This window comes from Carcharodon carcharias, chromosome 4, assembly GCF_017639515.1.
Source record: "Carcharodon carcharias isolate sCarCar2 chromosome 4, sCarCar2.pri, whole genome shotgun sequence".
NCBI lineage: Eukaryota > Metazoa > Chordata > Chondrichthyes > Lamniformes > Lamnidae > Carcharodon > Carcharodon carcharias.
In genome coordinates, this window is record NC_054470.1 from 186,400,057 (window position 1) to 186,419,134 (window position 19,078).

Below are 19,078 nucleotides of genomic sequence, written 5' to 3' on the forward strand. Positions count from 1 at the left end.
TTTTCCTCTGATCTTTTTAAATCTCCTGCAGGAGCAATATTCACCTTTTGCCTGAAATACATACTCCCTCTTCTCAGATCGATCCTTTGTATTTCCCAATGTACATTCCATGATCTGCTCATCTGGTTCTAACTTCCCCTCCCAGCACCTGGCCTGATTGGTTTCTAATGGGCCTCATTAGTTTCTAATTAGCCCATGTGAAGACTTCTACAACAATACCTCCTGTCTTAGTTTTAAATCAAAGTTCCTGTAATTGGTTCACTTTTTCCGCATCAGGCTGACAAGCTTAGAAATGTAGGAAGGAACAGGCGGAGGCCATTCAGTTGCTCAAGCCTGTTCCATCATTTATTTGGATCAGAGCTGATTTCTATCTTAACTCTATCTCCTCACCTTCGTCCATATCCTCTAATACCCTGATCTAACAAAAGCCTTATCAACTTCAGTTGTTAAATGTCCCATTGACAAATGGCCTTAATAGCCTTAATCTCAAGTTCCAGATTTCCACTACCTTTTATGTAAAGACATCACCCCTGAACATACCAGCGCTAATGTTAAGCTTATACCTGCTTGTTCTGACCTCCTCAGCAAAGATAGTAGTTTCTCTCTACCCCATGATTTTCTTTGTAATTGCTGGCTTGATTTTCTGTAGCTTGATACTGACTAGACAACTTTCCTTGAGTTGTGTTTTTGCTTGGGGCTTTTATCATAGAATCATACAACATAGAAGGAGGCCATTCAGCCCATTGTGCCATTCTGAAGAGGTAACTAATTTTTCCCACTCCCTGCTCTTTGCTTATAGGTCTGCCAATTTTTCCTTTCAATATATATCCAATTCTCTTTTGAAGATTACTAATGGATATGTTTCCACCACCCTTTCAGTGCATTCCAGATCATAATTCACTGCATATTAAAAAATTGTCTTCATCTCTCTGGTTTTATTGCCAGCTGCCTTCGATCTGTGTCCTGTGGTTACTGACCTCCTACCAATAGAAGCAGTTTGTCCTTATTTTCTCTATCAAAATTTTTCATAATTTTAAGCATATTTGTTAATTCTCCATTTATCTTTCTCTGCTCTAAGGAGAACAATTCAGTTTTCTCTAGTCTATTCACGTAACTCCCTTTGCTTTGTAATTCAGTAATATTTAAGTAATGAAATTTTTTTCACCCAACAGCTGCTGCCCAGGGCCAGGAGAGACCGACTGCAGCAGTGACTCCCATACAAGCCCACAACCCAGTTTCCCCCATCCCTACGACGACAGTGGCTCCTCAGCAAGTCGTGTCCTCGCAGCACCCACAGCAGGCTGTTGTCCCTTTTACCGTTGCTGCCGCTCCCACGTTAGCGAGGCCAGGTACTGCTCTAACTTCTGCTACCGCTGCCATAACCCCTCCGAACATCAGTGCTACGTCTCTGGAGGGAGAGACACCAGGCATCGCAGCCTGTGTTGTTCCAGCAGTTCTTACCACCCCGCCTGTGACAGCCTCAGCTGCTAATAAATTTGAAAGGGAGAGCAGAGAAAAGGTGAGAGGTGTTTTTCTTTTTTTTTCAAATTTCTTGGAAAAGTGGCTCAGCGAATAGCGCACACGTCTCTTGAGATAAAAGGTTGTTGGTTCAAACCCCACACTAGAGACTTGAATACCAAAACCAAGGCTGATGCTTCAGTGCAGTACTGAGGGAGTGCTGCCCTGTCAGAGCTGCCATCTTTGGGATGAGATGTTAAACCGAGGCCTCGTATTTCCTCACAGTGGACCCAAATGATCCCACGGCACTATTTTGAAGAGAAGCATGGGGTTTGTCCCCAATGTTCTGACCGATATTTAAATTTCAACCAACTTCCCTCTTTAAAAAATTATCAGGTTATTATCACAATACTGTTTGCGGGAGCTTGCTGCGTGCATGTTGGCTACTGCGTTTCCCTACATCACAACAGAGAGTGGGCAAGAACATGGCAGATGGAATATAGTGTGAATGAGTGCGAAGTTATCCACTTTGGTAGGAAAAGCAGAAAGGCAGAGCATTTCTTAAGTGGTGAGAGATTGGGAAGTGTTGGTATCCAGAGAGAGACTGTCTGACCTTGTTCAGGAGTCACTAAAAGCTTACATGTTGGTGCAGCAAGCAGTTAGGAAGGCAAATGGTATGTTGGTCTTCATCACAAGGGAATTTGCGTACAGGAGTAAAGATGCCTTGCTGCAGTTGTATAGAGCCTTAATGAGACCGCACCTGGAGTATTGTGTACAGTTTTGGTCTCCTTATCTAAGGAAGCATATACTTTTCGTAGAGGGTGTGTAACAGAGGTTCACCAGACTGACCCCTGGAATGGCGGGATTGTCTTATGAGGAGAGATTGAGGAAACTGGGCCGGGGGCCAGTATTCTTTAGAGTTTCGAAGAAGAAGAAATTATCTCATTGAAACTTAAAAATTCTTACAGGACATGATAGGGTAGATGTGCATAGGACGTTTTCCTTGTCTGGTGAGTCTAGAACCAGGGGACACAGTCTCAGAATAAGGGACAGACTGAGTTGAGGAGGAATTTCTCCACTCGGAGTATGGCGACTCATTGGAATTCTCTACCGCAGAGGATGGTGGAAGCTCAATCATTGACCATGTTCAATACAGAAATCGATCAATTCCTGGATACTAATGACATCAATGGATATGGGGATATTGGGGACAAATGATGTAAAGGTAGATGATCAGCCATATGCTGTTTGAATTGCAGAGCAGGCTTAATGAACCAAATGGCCTACTCCTGTTCCTATGTCCTAACTGTGACTAAACTTCAAAAATACTTCATTGGCTGTAAAGGCTTTCAGATGTCTGAGGTTGTGAAAGGCACTATATAAATTCAAGTCTTCCTTTCAATGTAGTACTGTTTTCTGATGCGATTGCAAAGCTGATGCATATCTCCCTTCTGAAGAACTCAGATGATGGCATATCCTCTAAAACAACAGTAAATTAGGAGCAAGAGCAAAAATACTACACGTGCTGGAACAGAAAATGCTGGAAAACTCTAATCAGAACTGGCAGCATCTGTGGAAACAGTGTTAGCGTTCAGGATGGTGGCCTTTTATCAGAAGTGGATAATGTTAGAGATTAAAAGCTTTTATGCAAGTCCAGAGTCAGGGAAAAAGGAGAACTGGGAGGAAAGTGCAAAAGGGGAAGGTCTGTGATAGGGTGAAAGGCAGGAGAGATTAAATGACAAAAGTTTTATAATCCCTGTGGAGATCAATAACGTGATCTCCCAAAAGACACCAGTAGAAGAAACTAATGGACAAGGCTTCACCTTTTAAAACTTTTACTATAACGGTCAAACCAAAATCAATATAAAATAAACCTGAATTTAACAGGCAAATGGTATTCAGTAGAACCTATGCATTACACTGTAAATAGCCAATACAACAAAGATAAGTCTGTCAGATTTACTGGCTGTTTCCCCAGCAAAAATACACTCCCCATTGTCTTGCACAATTCTGGCTTCCTCAAGTAGAGTTTAACTCCTTTCCCTTGTGCATGATTTGATCATCCAACATCCACTTTACTCCATCTGAGTTCTACCAATATAATTATCGCCAAAAAGGCACACTTCTGCAGAACCTCTTTCACTCAGCTCACGACATTCCTGCTGCCCAGAATCACCATCGTTTGACTCTTCAATAATATCTCAGTACACAGTATGGTTGACTCTGGTTAAAACCACCCAGCTCCTCAGAGTGCCTGGACTACACACAAAGTTTTTTAGGTTCCCGTCTTTTCAGTTAGCTCTCACACATCGATTCACAGCCACACTGAACCTTTTTGAGCCTGTTTTTTGGCCACTGGCTGAAATCCAATCACTGAGCTGTTCTTTTTTTCCCAATCAGATTCCTTTTCCCTAGCAACCTACCAGAGGCTGATTTCACAGAAGTCTGATGTCACAGCCAGGAAATGCAGTTAACAAGTTCTTCCACTAGAAATCTGCACCTGTTTTCTGTTTCAGTTAGGGACAGTCTCAAATAAATACAGGCTTTGAAACTCCAGCTTGCAAATGACGGATTTCATCACAAAAACGATGTTAGTGCAAGGCAATTGTGGGCATAATGGGTCAAGTGAAGAAAAAGCTGGGTCCGGAGGAGGTGTAAACGGCAAACGTATAATAGCAAAGGGGGAGGGAAGCATGGAAAATCTGACAAGGAGGGTAAGGCTGTCATGGGCCAGGAATATGGCGGAGAGAGGTGGGCTGACTTCGATACAGGCCACCCTTCTGGTTGTGTATCTTGTGTTCCTGACCTGAGAATGCCTTTTCAGGGACTAATTTGTTATCTCAGCCCCTTGTCACACTGTCAATAGCCATTGATCTGAAGAGAAGCTGTTTTCTATAAGATGTTTTACTTGACTGGAGTGGGGCAGGGAACCAATAATTATAACAAGAAAATAACGGTCATCAATAAATTTAAATTGGCATCCTCGTTGGGAACATATTGTTCTCATAATGATTTCAAATTGTGAAAACTGAACGTGCCGAATAATAACTCAGAATTGTGTTGCAGTGAAGCTGCAGTCTCGCTGCAGCTGACAGCACTGTTAATGTGGGAGGCAACAGCGTGATTGCTTTTATTGTCAACTACATACAGTGAATACAATTTAACTAGATTAATCAACTCCCCACCCCCCAACTTTCCTTTCTCAAACACTTCTCCAACCCTGCAGTCAAAATGTCACTTGGTGCACTGTGACTAAAAAGCTGAGCAAGCAGCATTGAGAGTTTTATTCCTAGTTACGCTGCTGCACTAGTGAGATAGAAAGGCGTGGTGTAATAATCACCAAGATTAATCAGAAAGCAAGATCATATCACACCATGGCAGGTTGAGGATTTTAATCCATTTTTTTAAAATCAAGAAATAAAAATCAGTCATCACTAAGATCAGAATTGGGGAGATGGTGGTGTAGTGTTGATGTCACTGGACTGGTAATCCAGAGGCCTGGTTAATGCTCTGGGGTCATGGGTTCAAATTTCACCAAGGCAGCTGGTGGAATTTAAATTCAATTAATAAATCTGGAATATAAAATTAGTCTCAGTACTTTACAGCCTTCTGGAGTCGACACTGAGTTCAACAAATTCTATTCTGCAGTTAACATCTACTCTGGACCAATGCTTTGTTCCTTTACTACTACCATTACCACTCCCTTTGCCTTTTGCATCTTTGGCATTTAATCTCCCACGTCCTCTAACCTGTCCATGACCTTACCTTTCGTCCCACCTGATCCTCCTCCCTTTTCCAACAGCATAAAATCCATCTTCATTTCCGAAGAAAAGCCATATTGGACTCAAAACATTAACTTTGTTTCTCCATCCACAGATGCTGCCAGACCTGCTGAGTTTTTTCAGTGTTTTCAGTTTTTATGCCGTCCTTATCTGGTCTGGCCTAAATGTGACTCCAGACCCACAGCAATATGGTTGACTCTTATCTACGCTCTGAAATGGCCAAGTAAGCCAGGCAATTGGGGTGGACAGCAATGCTGGCCTTGCTAATGACACCCACATCACATGAAAGAATAATTTTTTTAAAAAATCAACAGGAAACTTGGTTTATTGTTAAAACCAACCTGGTTCGTTTGCATCCTTTTTGGGAAGGAAACCTGCTGATCTGGCCTATGCTTATCTCATATCGTGCATATTGACCCTGAGCTGCCATTGGAAATGGACTTGCAAACTAGGCAATTATATCAAACCAACACAAAGATTCAGAAGGTGGCTCACCATCACCTCAGGGCAACTAGGGATGGCAGTAAATAAATGTTGGCCAATACCCTCATCCCAAGAATTCTTTTTAAAAAGCCTTCATACTGAGATTTGACAGGAGAATCACAGCTAAGTCTGATCCTGTTCTCAACAGATACCTGCACTAGCACCCTCCCTGATCTCTGGTGCCTTGGTCTATACTGATGATAACTAATGCCAGCCAGGCCGTTACAATTAGCCGTAACCCATTAGCTTAGGCAGAGGATAGTTTGCCTATTTATGTGGCTTGTCCAGTTCAGATTCTGGTCAATGGTAAACGCCCCCCCCCCCCGCCCGCATGTTGATGGCGGGGGATTCAGCAATGGTAATGCCATTGAATGTCAAGGAGCGACGATTAGATTCTCTCTTGTTGGAGTTGGTCATTGCCTGGCACTTGTGTGGCGTTCCCAATTTACATCCAGAGCCTCCTACTGGGTAGTGTGCTTTGGTGAGGGACAAGGGCAGGCTCCATGGTGATACCCCTCACACACAAAGCCCGCCAGCTCTCACAGGCCAGGCTTTCACATGAAGAATGACCATTTGGGTGATAACAGCACCCATGGAACTATACAGCACCTCTGGGATGTCTATGCCTTCGAGAGATCAAGGAAGAAAATTGACGAAAAGTGGAAGCAGATAAAGAGTGATTTTATAGAATTTTGTCCGTGAGCATACTTTTCACTAGGAGCATGTTCTTGTTTATTTGTTGCATGTTAATGGATAACCAATGTTCTCTGTGCCAACTATCAGACTCTTCTGTTAAATGTGACATTGATTGCAATTGGAAGTTATTGTTTTAAACTCTTTATTTGATGCCTCACAGAAGGAAAAGAAAGGTTTCTTAAAACTCCTGTCAGGCGCATCTACGAAGCGAAAGTCTCGGCCCTCACCACCTTCCTCGCCTACGTTAGAATCTGAACAGGCGGCTTCAGAGACATTTCTCCAGGGAGCTGTGGGGCCAGAAGTCCCTTCAAGTGTTAGCCACGGCAGAGCCGGGTCCTGCCCTGTGGATACAGAGGCCCAAGGAGCAACGCTGGAAACACTTCATCGAAAGACAGCTTCTTTAGATTCTGGCGTTCCCATTGCTCCTCCTCCAAGGCAGCCTTGCTCATCCATGGCTTCAGTTCAGCTGGAATCCAAATCCATACCATGTGAAAGGTATTCATTTAATTGTTTCAGTATAATCTCTGTGTGAAATGGGAAAATAAATGTAAACTGCATGCTGCTCACTCCATAATCCCTTCTTCACTAAAGTATTAGTCCCATTTAAAGAACTTTAGAACATTTCAGTTTTGCTTGTTCGTGATCCTAAAACTTATTTTAACTAAGGCTTTTAAGGCTTAATTCAATGACATGAAAAGAGTAATTCTCTCTCTATTGTTTCCTCCCTCCTCGCTTTCCCCCCCTTCCTTTCGCAATGTGCCACCTGCTCTTCACTCCCCCTCCCTCGCGCAAAATATCCCTTTGATTCACTCTTTCTTTTCTTCTTCTCTCTTTCTCTCTCCCCTGGTGAATCACAGACATTACATCAACAGTGCGAAGTTAATAAATCAGTAACAAAATCATTTGTTGGCAACACAAAATTCACAAATTGCAGCAAAATCACCCGGATACATTTGTATCTTAAACAAAAACAGAATTACCTGGAAAAACTCAGCAGGTCTGGCAGCATCGGCGGAGAAGAAAAGAGTTGACGTTTCGAGTCCTCATGACCCTTCGACAGAACTTGAGTTCGAGTCCAGGAAAGAGCTGAAATATAAGCTGGTTATATTTCAGCTCTTTCCTGGACTCGAACTCAAGTTCTGTCAAAGGGTCATGAGGACTCGAAACGTCAACTCTTTTCTTCTCCGCCGATGCTGCCAGACCTGCTGAGTTTTTCCAGGTAATTCTGTTTTTGTTTTGGATTTCCAGCATCCGCAGTTTTTTTGTTTTTTTTTTTACATTTGTATCTTGATGTTTAGAAAATGTGAAACCATCCAATTTCTAATGGTTAATCATTAATATTGAAAATCTACTAGTAGTGTTTTTTGCAAAATGGTAACCTAACTCCAATAACAATAAAAAAGAAAGTCAGAAAATTTCTTTGGAAAATCAGGTGATGAGTGTGAGTTTTGCAGTGGGCATTGGAAATTGAGGGCAGCCTGATCTCTCTCTCTCTCAGTTCTCAGCACTGAGTCCTCTCACCCTCCCCAATTTGTGCTTCTCTACTTTACTGACTTTATCACAGCTGATGGACGTGGTCTGTTAGTAACTTCAGTTGCAGCGTCTAAAAGTCACTTTCTGCTGAACATGAAATAAATGGCACAGAATTATTGGGCGGGATTTTCCGGGCCCACCCACAGCAGCATTGTTGCAGACAGGATGGAAAAATTTAGATTTAATTGACTTTTGGCCTCATGAACTCCTCAGTTACTGAAGCAGTCCATGCACAAATGCAGCAAGATCTGGACAATATCCAGGTTTGGGCTAACAAGTGTCAAGTAACATTTGCGCCACACAAGTGCCAGGCAATGACCAACTCCAACAAGAGAGAATCTAATCGTTGCCCCTGAACATTCAATGGCATTACCATCACTGAATCCCCCACTATCAACATGCGCGGGGTTGTGGGGGGAGCAGTTACCATTGACCAGAATCTGAACTGGACAAGCCACATAAATACTGTGGCTACAAGAGCAGGTCAGAGGCTAGGAATCCTGCAGCGAGTAACTCACCTCATGACTCCCTAATGCCTGCCCGCCATCTACAAGGTTCAAGTCAGGAGTGTGATGAAATATTCTCCACTTGTCTGGATGGGTGCAGCTCCAATAAGACTCAGGAAGCTCGATACCATCCAGGACAAAACAACCCGCTTGATTCGAGCTCTTTCCACAAACATTCACTCCCTCTACCACCAACACACAGTGGCAGCAGTGTACACTATCTACAAGATGCACTACAGAAATTCACTAAGGCTCCTTAGGCAGCACCTTCCAATCCCATGACTGCTACCATCTCGAAGGACAAGGGCAGCAGTTACATGAAAACACCACCACCTGGAAGTTCCCCTCCAAGCCACTCACCATCCTGCCTTGGAAATATACCACTGTTCCTTCACTGTCACTGGGTGAAAATCATAGAACTCCCTCCCTAAAAACTGTGGACTGCAGCAGTTCAAGAAGGCAGCACATCACCACCTTCTCAAGGGCAATTAGTAATGGGCAATAGCAAGCGAAGGCCAAATCCTGTAAATTAATAATAATAAAAAAGTTCCATGCTGCAGGCAACATATTCTGCTCACCCCTCCCTCCGTTATTTGATGGTGTACTTTAATTTATGTCTTCTAGTTGCCTCAATCAGGAGAAATTTTTAAGACCCTGTATAATTTTGAGCACCCCAGCAGAGCTGTTCCTTATCTCTTTCCTTCTGGTGAAGATATAGACAGATTAAGTGAGTAGGCTTAGCTGTGGCAAATGGATTTCCTTGCGGTGAGGTCATCTGCTTTGGATCCAAGAAAGATGAATCGTATTTTCTTAATGTTGAGAAGCTGTAGAGGAACAAAGATAATTGGATGTCCAACAATTAGGGTAATTACAAAGGAATGAGGGTAGAGTTGGCTGGAGTCGACTGGGAAAGGAGTTTAACAGAAAAGATGGTTGATGAACAATGGCAGACATTTAAGAAAATAATTCATGACTCACAACAAAGATATATCCCAGTGAGGGAGAAAGATTCTAGGAAGCTCGCATACAAGTTCCGCGGTGATAGGGAAGGCGAATGGAATATTGGCCTTTATTTCAAAGGGAATGGAGTATAAAAATAGGTGAGTATTGCTAAAACTATACAAACCACTAGTTAGACCACACCTAGAATACTGTGAATAGTTTTGGTCCCCTTACCGAAAGAAAGATATACTGGCATTGGAGGCAGTCCAGAGAAGGTTCACTAAGTTGATCCCAGGTATGGAGGGATTTTCTTATGAGCGGTTGAGTAGGTTGGACCTGTACTCATTGGAGTTTAGAAGAATGAGAGGGGACCTTATTGAAACATATAAGATTCTTAGGGGGCTTGACAGGGTAGATGCTGAGAGGTTGTTTCCCCTTGTGGGGGAGTCTAGGACTAGAGGGCATAATCTCAGAGTCAGGGGTGGCCCATTTAATACAGAGATGAGGAGGAGATAACGAGTAGGTTAGACAAAGAAGAGCCAATGGATGTTATCTACTTGGACTTCCAGAAGGCCTTTGACAAGGTGCTGCACAGGAGGCTGCTCAGTAAGATAAGAGCCCATGGTGTTACAGGCAAGGTACTAGCATGGATAGAAGATTGGCTGTCTGTCAGGAGGCAGAGAGTGGGGATAAGGGGGTCCTTCTCAGGATGGCGGCCGGTGACTAGTGGAGTTCCGCAGGGGTCAGTGTTGGGATCACAACTTTTCACTTTATATATTAATGATCTAGATGAAGGAACTGAGGGCATCCTGGCTAAGTTTGCAGATGATACAAAGATAGGTGGAGGGACAGGTAGTATTGAGGAGGCGGGGAGGCTGCAGAAGGATTTGGACAAGTTAGGAGAATGGGCAAAGAAGTGGCAGATGAAATATAACGTGGGGAAGTGTGAGGTCATGCACTTTGGTAGGAAGAATAGAGACATAGACTGTTTTCTAACTGGGGAGAGAATTCAGAAATGTGGAGTGCAAAGGGACTTGGGAGTCCTAGTCCAGGATTGTCTTAAGGTTAACTTGCACGTTGAGTCGGTAGTTGGAAGGCAAATGCAATGTTGGCATTTATTTTGAGAGGACTAGAATATAAAAGCAGGGATGTGCTGCTGAGGCTTTATAAGGCTCTGGTCAGACCACATTTAGAATATTGTGAGCAATTTTGGGCCCTGTATCTCAGGAAGGATGTGCTGGCCCTGGAGAGGGTCCAGAGGAGGTTCACGAGAACAATCCCAGGAATGAAAGGCTTAATATATGAAGAACGTTTGAGGACTGTGGGTCTATACTCGATGGAGTTTAGAAGGATGAGGGGGGATCTGATTGAAACTTACAGAATACTGAAAGGCCTGGATAGAGTGGACGTGGGGAAGATGTTTCCATTAGTAGGAGAGACTAGGACCTGAGGGCACAGCCTCAGAGTAAAGGGAAGACCTTTTAGAACAGAGATGAGGAGAAACTTCTTTAGCCAGAGAGTGGTGAATCTATGGAATTCATTGCCACAGAAGGCTGTGGAGGCCAGGTCTTTGAGTGTATTTAAGACCGAGATAGATAGGTTCTTGATTGGTAAGGGGATCAAAGGTTACAGGAGAAGGCGGGAGAATGGGGTTGAGAAACTTATCAGCCATGATTGAATGGTGGAGCAGATTTGATGGGCCGAATGGCCTGATTTCTGCTCCAATGCCTTATGGTTTTATGGAAAGTGGAGTTGAGGATTGTCAGCCGTGATGTCATTGAATGGCAGAGCAGCCTCGATGGGCTGAATGGTCTGCTTCTGCCCTACATCTTATGGTCTTATTAAATATACAGAAATTAATCAGAAAGGCTAATGGAATATTCACCTGATTTCAAGATGACTGGAGTAGAAAAAGGGGGAAATGATATTTCAGTTTTTTAAAACTTATTCCTTCCTGGGATATCAACATCATTGGTAAGGTCAGCATTGACCCTAATTTTCCTTGAACTGAGTGGCTTGCCACACTATTTCAGAGGGCATTTAAGAGTCAACCACATTGCTGTGGGTCATGAATCATGTGTAGGCCAGACCAGGTAAAGACAGCAGATTTCCTTCCCTGAAGGGCATTAGTGAACCAGATGCGTTTTTAAGACAATCAACAACAGTTTCATGGTCACCAGTACTGAGACAAGCTGCTTTTTCTCCCCCACTCCAGATTATTATTTGAATTCAAATTCCTCCAGCTGCCATGGTGTGATTTGAACCCTTGCCCCCAAAACATTAACCTGGCCTCTGGATTACTAGTCCAGCAACATTACCGCTATGCCACAGTCTCCCCTGAAGAGAGCTTTGTTCATTCTCTGTTTGGAGCGCTGTGTTCAGTTCGAGCAAATTGGTTGCCACTAATTGATGCAAGTCTTTCTCTATGAAGGTACCTTGCATGAGGTTTTCTCAAGAAAAGTTGTGGAGTGCATTTGGAACATTGTAGATGTTATTTATTTACATTTTTACTTTTTTTTAAACTTTAATCTTGAGCACGTGACATATTAGAAAAGCAGCAACTGCGAAGCCAAATAACTTTGTTTTATTTTGCTTCAGCTAAGGGTTACCATGGGAACAGACTGGCTGAGACCTCTGCTTGAGTGCTGCTTGCGAGTGTGCTAACATTGTGATGTGCCTCACCAGACAGGGACAATGAGCGGCAGAGCCAAAAGCAATGTGGTTGGAAAGAGAAAGGAAAATTTGCATTTACACAGCACCTTTCACAAGAGGATGTTCCAAAACACTTCATAGCCACCCAAAGTAGCCACTGTTGTAATGTGGAAAATGCAGCAATGAATTTGCACATGGCAAGGTTGCATAGACAGCAATGTGATAATGATCAGATAATTTCTCAATTTTGTGATTTTGGCTGAATAATAAATATTGGCCATCACACTAGGGAGAACTCATTTGCTCTACAAATTAGTACCACGGGATCTTTTACATCTAGCCGAGGCAGGGCCTTGGTTTGGCGTCTCATCTGAAAGAAAGACAGAGAAACCGTGCTTTTCAATAAACCATGAACCATTTTGACCTTGATTGGTACTTCCAGTATGTGAGTGCAATATTTTGCACCTTTTTAATCATATTGGAATTTACCAGTTGGGCAATTGACAAAGTGGGTACTTTTATTGGAGGTACTTTTATAAAGTGGTAAAATTGTAATTGAGGATCATTTAATGTCAGTTTTTATTGATTTTAAAGACCTGGGCTGGGGTGGGGAGGGTGAGGGTTGCGGAAGGTGGCTTCAGGTATTTTACGGCTTTTTTAAAAACAGCCCGTGGAAGAAGGTCTGCAGACAAAAAAACAATTGAAGCTCAAGAACGAGGGTAAATTTGGAGAAAGTTGGTAAAGACCAGTTTTTATTTGGCATGCTATTAAAGTGCAAGAAAACAGACGGGAGACTAATGAGGCACAGTGAAATTAAGCGGCATAAAGTATAACCTTATTTGCATGGTCTTTAAAATAGCTTATTTAGTCTAGAAAGTGCCATTTAATTGGAAATGTTCTGTGTGGTTTTGCTCCGGGACTGATTGAATTGAGGTTGCCTTTAACGCATCCCAGCTGCAACAGGAGCAGGTGGGGAGAACCTAGTGCTAACAAGGCTGCAGATTGCTTGCCGGCTGCTAATTGATAATTTCCTTCATGTGCCTAGAATATTGTGAGGCAAGCGACCTGGGAAACTGGAGTGCTGCAGGTCTTCCCGATTTTCCTTTGATCTAAACATCAGCATGCTCGTATTGATCTTTCGTCCTCCCAAACCTGTCCAGGTTAATGTGGTTGTAAAAACGTGTGCTTTTCTGCACCTTTTCATTGCAAACAGCTTGATGACAAGCCAATTTCTGAGGCTGTAATATTACATTCATGGATACAAACAGCAGAATGAGGACATTCTGCCCTTCGGTAAAGCAATCGAATTGTTCCCATTAAAGCCTGCTCTTTCCCCACTTTCCTGAAAATTTCTCCTTTTTCAAGTATTTGTCCAATTCCTTTCTGAAAGTTACTGTTGAGTCAGACAGTGCATTATTTTGCTGTTTCTAAGATGGGCCCATGCTTGGGGATTTCTTTACCCCATGCATTGATTGATTAATTACAAAATGGTTAGTTTACATTTGCCATGTAGGAATGGTTAAAATCGCAGGATGTGTGGTGTGAAACAGTAGCTGAAAAAAATTCCGAGTATTGAAATTTGATTCATCTAGACATAGGAAATCAGAGTCACCAGTTACAGCCTGTTGTAAAATATTGCAACCTAAAACTAAACCCCTGAAAACCATTAATAATCTCAACTCCCATATAGTCTTTCTGAGAGCATGGGGTTTTTTTTACTGTCACATGCAAGATGTCAAACTCTGCCTGGTGACAATTTGAGTTACGTTTGAGAAAGCAAGAGATTTTACAAAAATAATAAGGGGAGACAGATGGTGGTGTAGCACTAATGTCACTAGACTAATAAATCTGGAATATAAAGCTAGTCTCAGTAATAGTGAACATGATGTCTATCATCAATTTTTACAAAAGCTCATTTAGTTCACCAATGTCTTTTAGGGGAGGAAATCTGCTGTCCTTACCTAGACCTGCCCTACATGTGACTCCAGACCCACAACAATGGGGTTGATTCTTAACTGCCCTCTGAAATGGCCTAGCAAGCCACTTAGTTCAAGGGCAATTAGGGATGGGCAACAAATGTTGGTTTTGGCAGCGATGCCTACATCCCATGAAAACAAGGTACAGCAAGGGTCTAAGAAAGCAGATGGAATGTTGGCATTTTTTGCAAGAGGATTGCAATTTAAAAGTAGGGAAGTTTTACTGCAGCTGTACAGAGCCTTGGTGAGATCATGTAAGGAGCATCGTTTACAGTTTTGGCTTCCTTATTTGTAAAAAGATATAATTGCATTAGAAGCAGTATGGAGAAGGTTCACTTGACTCATTCCTGGGATGAAGGGCTTATCCTATGAAGAAAGATTGAACAGGTTGGGCCTATACCCACTGGAGTTTAGAAGAATGAGAGGTGATCTTACTGAAACAGGGAAGATCCTAAGGGGACTTGACAGGGTAGATACCAAGAGCATGTTACCACATGTTGGAGAGACTAGAAGTAGGGAAAACAGCTTAAGAATAAGGGGTCTCCCTTTTAACACTGAGATGAGGAGAAATGTTTTCTCTCAGTGGGTTATTCGTATGTGGAATTCTCTTCTCCAGAAGAGCAGTGGAGGTTGGGTTGTTGAATTTATTCAAGCCTGAGTTAGGTAGATTTTAGATGGACAAGGGTTAAAGGGGCAGACAGGAAAGTGAAACTGAGACCACATTCAGATCAGCCATGATCTTATTGAATGGTGGAGCAAGCTCAAAGGGCCAAATGGCCTACTCCAGCTCCTAAATCCTGTGTTCCTATGAAAGAATAAAAAACAGTACAAAAGACCAAAGGTGACATCTTGGAAGGTACGGAGTCTATGCGAGTGTGTAATAATGGAGCTACCGTGTCTGATATCTTTGAGTTCGTCTAGTGTTTACCTATCACTTAGACCTTGTAGCATTAAAGAGGCATATACCTATCAATACATCGATCGACAGGCAGCAAAAGGCTATCTTGGCAATCAAGACACAGAACATAATGTCTAGAACATAATGTCCTACCATATAATCTCCTGGAAGAGGCAAATAGATAAGAGAAATCCCCCATGGCCAATCAGGTAAAAAAAGTAGTGCGGAAAATGATTCTCTTGTTAAGGAGATCACACAGGCTTTGGCCCAGCTACATGTTGATATCACAATGTTGCTCTGTATTTATAGAAAGAAGGACTTGCATTTATATAGCACCTTTCATGATCTCATTATGCCCCAAAGCACTTTTTAACCAATGAAGTACTTTTAGAAGTGTAATGTTGTAAAGTAGGAAACATGGCAGCCAATTTGCAAACATCAAGGTCCCACATCAGAAAATGACCGGGTAACCTGTTTTAGGTGTTGGTTGAGAGTTAAATATCAGCCAGGAAGTGGGAAAAAAAATTCCCCTGCTCATCTTCAAATCTCTCTCAGTACCGCACAGAAGTGTCAGCCTAGATTTTGGGCTTAAGTCCTGGAGTGGAGCATAAACTCTCAGCCATTTGACTGTTAAACGCTCGCCAACTGAACCACAACATGGTTGCTGCCCTTCTAAAACAGGGGTGTCCAATAGCTGAACTGCCTCATTTCAGAATCATGGAATGATACAGTGCAAAAGGAGGCCATTTGGTCCATCCTGCCTGTTCTGGCTCTTTGGCAGAGCTATCCAATTAGCCCCACAACCTCCTTCATTCCCCTTATTTCTAAATATTTCAAAGCCCTTTTGGGAAATTATTATTGAATCTGCTTCCGCCATCCTTTCAGGCAGTGCTTTCCACATCACCATAACTCGCTGTATAATTTAAACAAAGTTTCCTCATATTACTTTTGGTTCATTTGCCAGTCACTTTAAACATGTGTTCTCTGACTATTGGAAGCTGGAAACAGTTTCTCCTTATTTACTGTATCGAAATAATTCATGATTTTAACTTCTCTATAAAATACCCCTTTACCCTTCTCTTTGAGGAGAATAACTGCAGCTTCTCCCTGTCTATCTATGTAACTTAAATCTCTCATCCCTGGTACAATTCTATTCTGTACCCTCTCCAAGATCTTGACACCCTTCCTGAAATGTGGTGCTCAAAATTTAACACACTGCTTCAGCTGAGGCCTTGCTAGTGATATATGTTTCTTTTCAAACAGGTACAGAGTTGTCGTATCCTATCCCCCGCAAAGTGATGCTGAGCTGGAGCTAAAAGATGGCGACATTGTATTTGTGCACAAGAAGCGTGAGGACGGCTGGTTCAAGGGCACCCTGCAGCGGAACGGAAAAACCGGACTCTTCCCTGGCAGCTTCGTGGAGAGCATCTGAGGACCCTTTATAAAGCACATGCACGCCATCTACAACCGAGAAGTTCATGAAGCACACACAACAATCTAAAGCACCGGTTATTTAGCAGAATATTCCTACCAAGAGCTGAAATGGAGATATAAGACTCCATTTGTATTCTTCTGTCAGAAGGTATTAGCTGCTTGGATTTCTTGTTTTGTGTGTTGAGTTTCCAGAGGTACAGCAACAGCACAGTGAATGTTCACCAGTGACACGACTCCCGGCGTGTACAGCTTGTGTGATTCTTTAAGATTCAGTCTGTGCCTTTCACTGTCATTCAGTCTGTCATCAGCTACTTTTTTCCCTCTTCACTGAATCACAAGCACCCGAGCTATTGTCTGGCAACGTAATGAAATCAACTGTTTACAAAGAGGCTGTAATTAAGACAAAACTTTGTAACTTATTGGATTAGAGTTTTTTTTAGTCCTTGATTCATCATGTAAAGTGAAAGTTCTATAATGTCAAATGTTGAAAGTTGTGATAATTTATAAGTGTTATTATCTGAGAGGGGAAGCTGGATTCTCTCCTCATGCTTCAGTTCGACATAGTACCTCTTCTACACACATCCCATTTAATTCCGTTACTGATTGCTGGTTTAATGAATTTATAAAAAATTGTTATCAAGAGCTTGTACGGTCTTGTAATGTTCTATGGTGGTTCTGCGTGTTGTGGCTGGTGTGGGTTTGTAATGGTGTTGACCTGAACTGTAAATTGCAGAGGTTTAAGAACTTGCTTTGTAGTTTTGTACGGAGGGCCCCCAAAGATAGTCATGACATTAAGAAAACCTCAAGAAGGAAACTGTGAAGTGGTAGTGTAAGACTGGAAAACAAATTTATGAAGGAGAGGAAGTCTCCACTCTGTAACCACCCGTTCTTAATTCCCCCTGCCATTCAAAGCATGTCTGATTATGACCAAGGCCAACTGTTTGTGGCTTGCACGGAAAAAGTGGACAGGGTGGCCAAGCTATTCCCAAAAAGCCCTTTTACGACCTGGTTAGCCCATGGGATAATAAAAATTGATTTTTAACTTATTGAAGTGCAGTAAACCAGTGGCCTGCTGTACCTTGCTCATGGCCCCCATGCAGTAGTTCAAGCTGTGCAAGCTGCCTATATTCTAAATGGCTACATGGACGCCTTTTGAACCCACAGCTCCCAGCTCGCTATCCAAGACCTGACCTTAGGCGTACAGCTCAGAACCTGATACCAATACTGCTTGGCCATCTGCAATAGCGCAGGACCACTTACCACTTTTCTTTATTTCAAAATTCTCTCTTCATTACAGTCTTCAGCTTAGATTGTTTTGGGCCCAGTCTCCTCTATTGACTCGGGCTTGTCTCCCAGTGCTGTGCCTGAATGTTTTGGACCTGAGATGTGGTACTGGCCAGAATCATTTGGTTCCAGGTCTTCAAACCTACATTGCAGTGGTGGTGGGGGGATGGGGGGGTGGGGGGGGTGCAGCAACCTGCAGGTTCTTCTGGCACCATGTTGGTACAGCACTGAGTAGGTTAGCGGCCTGCTTTAAACATTTAAGCACATCTTTTTCCACATGGCCTGCACCTTATTATAATGGACACAAAATGTCCTTGAAATATAATGATGCGACCAACCTTTCTCTTATGATTCCTTAAGAGACATACTCACAAAAAAAACTGTTTGTGTACGTGAATGAAATTAAATGTTACATATCTTAACCTGGATTTTTCTTTTTAGATGTGTGAAAATTGCCGTGGCTGGAGAAACTAGCATCAGTACTCCCCTGCAGCAGATTGAAGCTATGTCTTGATAGATTCTGGTGTTTCACAGAGTAACCTTAAATATTACTAGGGAGCAGTAAATCAAATCTAAAACCTGAAGTGTAGGATTTTTCAAATCTCAAATGTGGGCTTGTGGGTTTGTCTTGACTTGTCTATCTCATAAATAAAGCACCACCACTTAGTAAGTATGTGATGTTAATGCACTTACCATTTCCTCCGCATGTTCTGAGAGAATGTTTCGTGCGTGCACACACACACACGCACACAACATACACATGCTTGCATGTGTATAATACGAATGCACAGTCACGCCAGTTTTACACTTCTTGTTAGCTGTCAAAGTGGAAAGTTTTGCTATACACGATATACAGATTTTCCTGACTTTTGGGAGATGAAAGATGGGATCATTTTTCTTTTGGGCTACCATTCTCTCAGTAAAACTGAGAAAGAAACTCCATCTTCGTACTGTTGGACATCCAGTTTGCTGGATGCTTTCAGTGTGTTTTTGTGTAGGATACGTGTTTGGGAATGCACAACACATTGGTTTGTCTTGTTTTAAATCTCCAGGGGCATTACAATTCTTTATCCAGAGCTACAGTTTATTTACGGCTGAATTTGTCTAATCTAGTCAGTGATAGGCTGAATAACCTCCTGTTCTGTATCATTGCGTGTTTTTCAAATTGAGAGGTTGTACCTTCCAAATATTGATACAGTCCTGGGGAGTACTCACATACCTATCCTCTCACTCAGCAGTCATAGTTGCCACTTTGTTTGTTATGGAATTAAGAGATGTAGGAGTCTCTCTCACTCTCCATGTGTTGTGTTCCATAATAAAACTAGCCCCAGGCTCAGGGAATCGTAGACCCATGAAAGCATGGACTCTACTTTCAGCTGCCTAGACCCTAAGTTCTGAAATTCCCTCCCCGAATCTCTCCACCTCACTACCTCA

General features: G+C 42.5%; 1 protein-coding gene across 3 annotated transcripts in view; it reads left to right on the forward strand.

The window, feature by feature from the left end:
* sh3rf1 (SH3 domain containing ring finger 1) overlaps positions 1 to 17,000 on the forward strand; it is a 192,868-nt gene extending 175,868 nt beyond the window's left edge. For all 3 annotated transcript variants that reach the window (XM_041187064.1, XM_041187065.1, XM_041187066.1), the window contains 3 exons: positions 1,173 to 1,519; positions 6,580 to 6,914; positions 16,190 to 17,000. In XM_041187064.1, coding sequence (XP_041042998.1) covers positions 1,173 to 1,519; positions 6,580 to 6,914; positions 16,190 to 16,358 — 851 coding nt within the window. In that variant the 3' untranslated portion in view covers positions 16,359 to 17,000. The remainder of the gene's footprint in view (positions 1 to 1,172; positions 1,520 to 6,579; positions 6,915 to 16,189) is intronic.
* Positions 17,001 to 19,078: the final 2,078 nt, after the last annotated feature.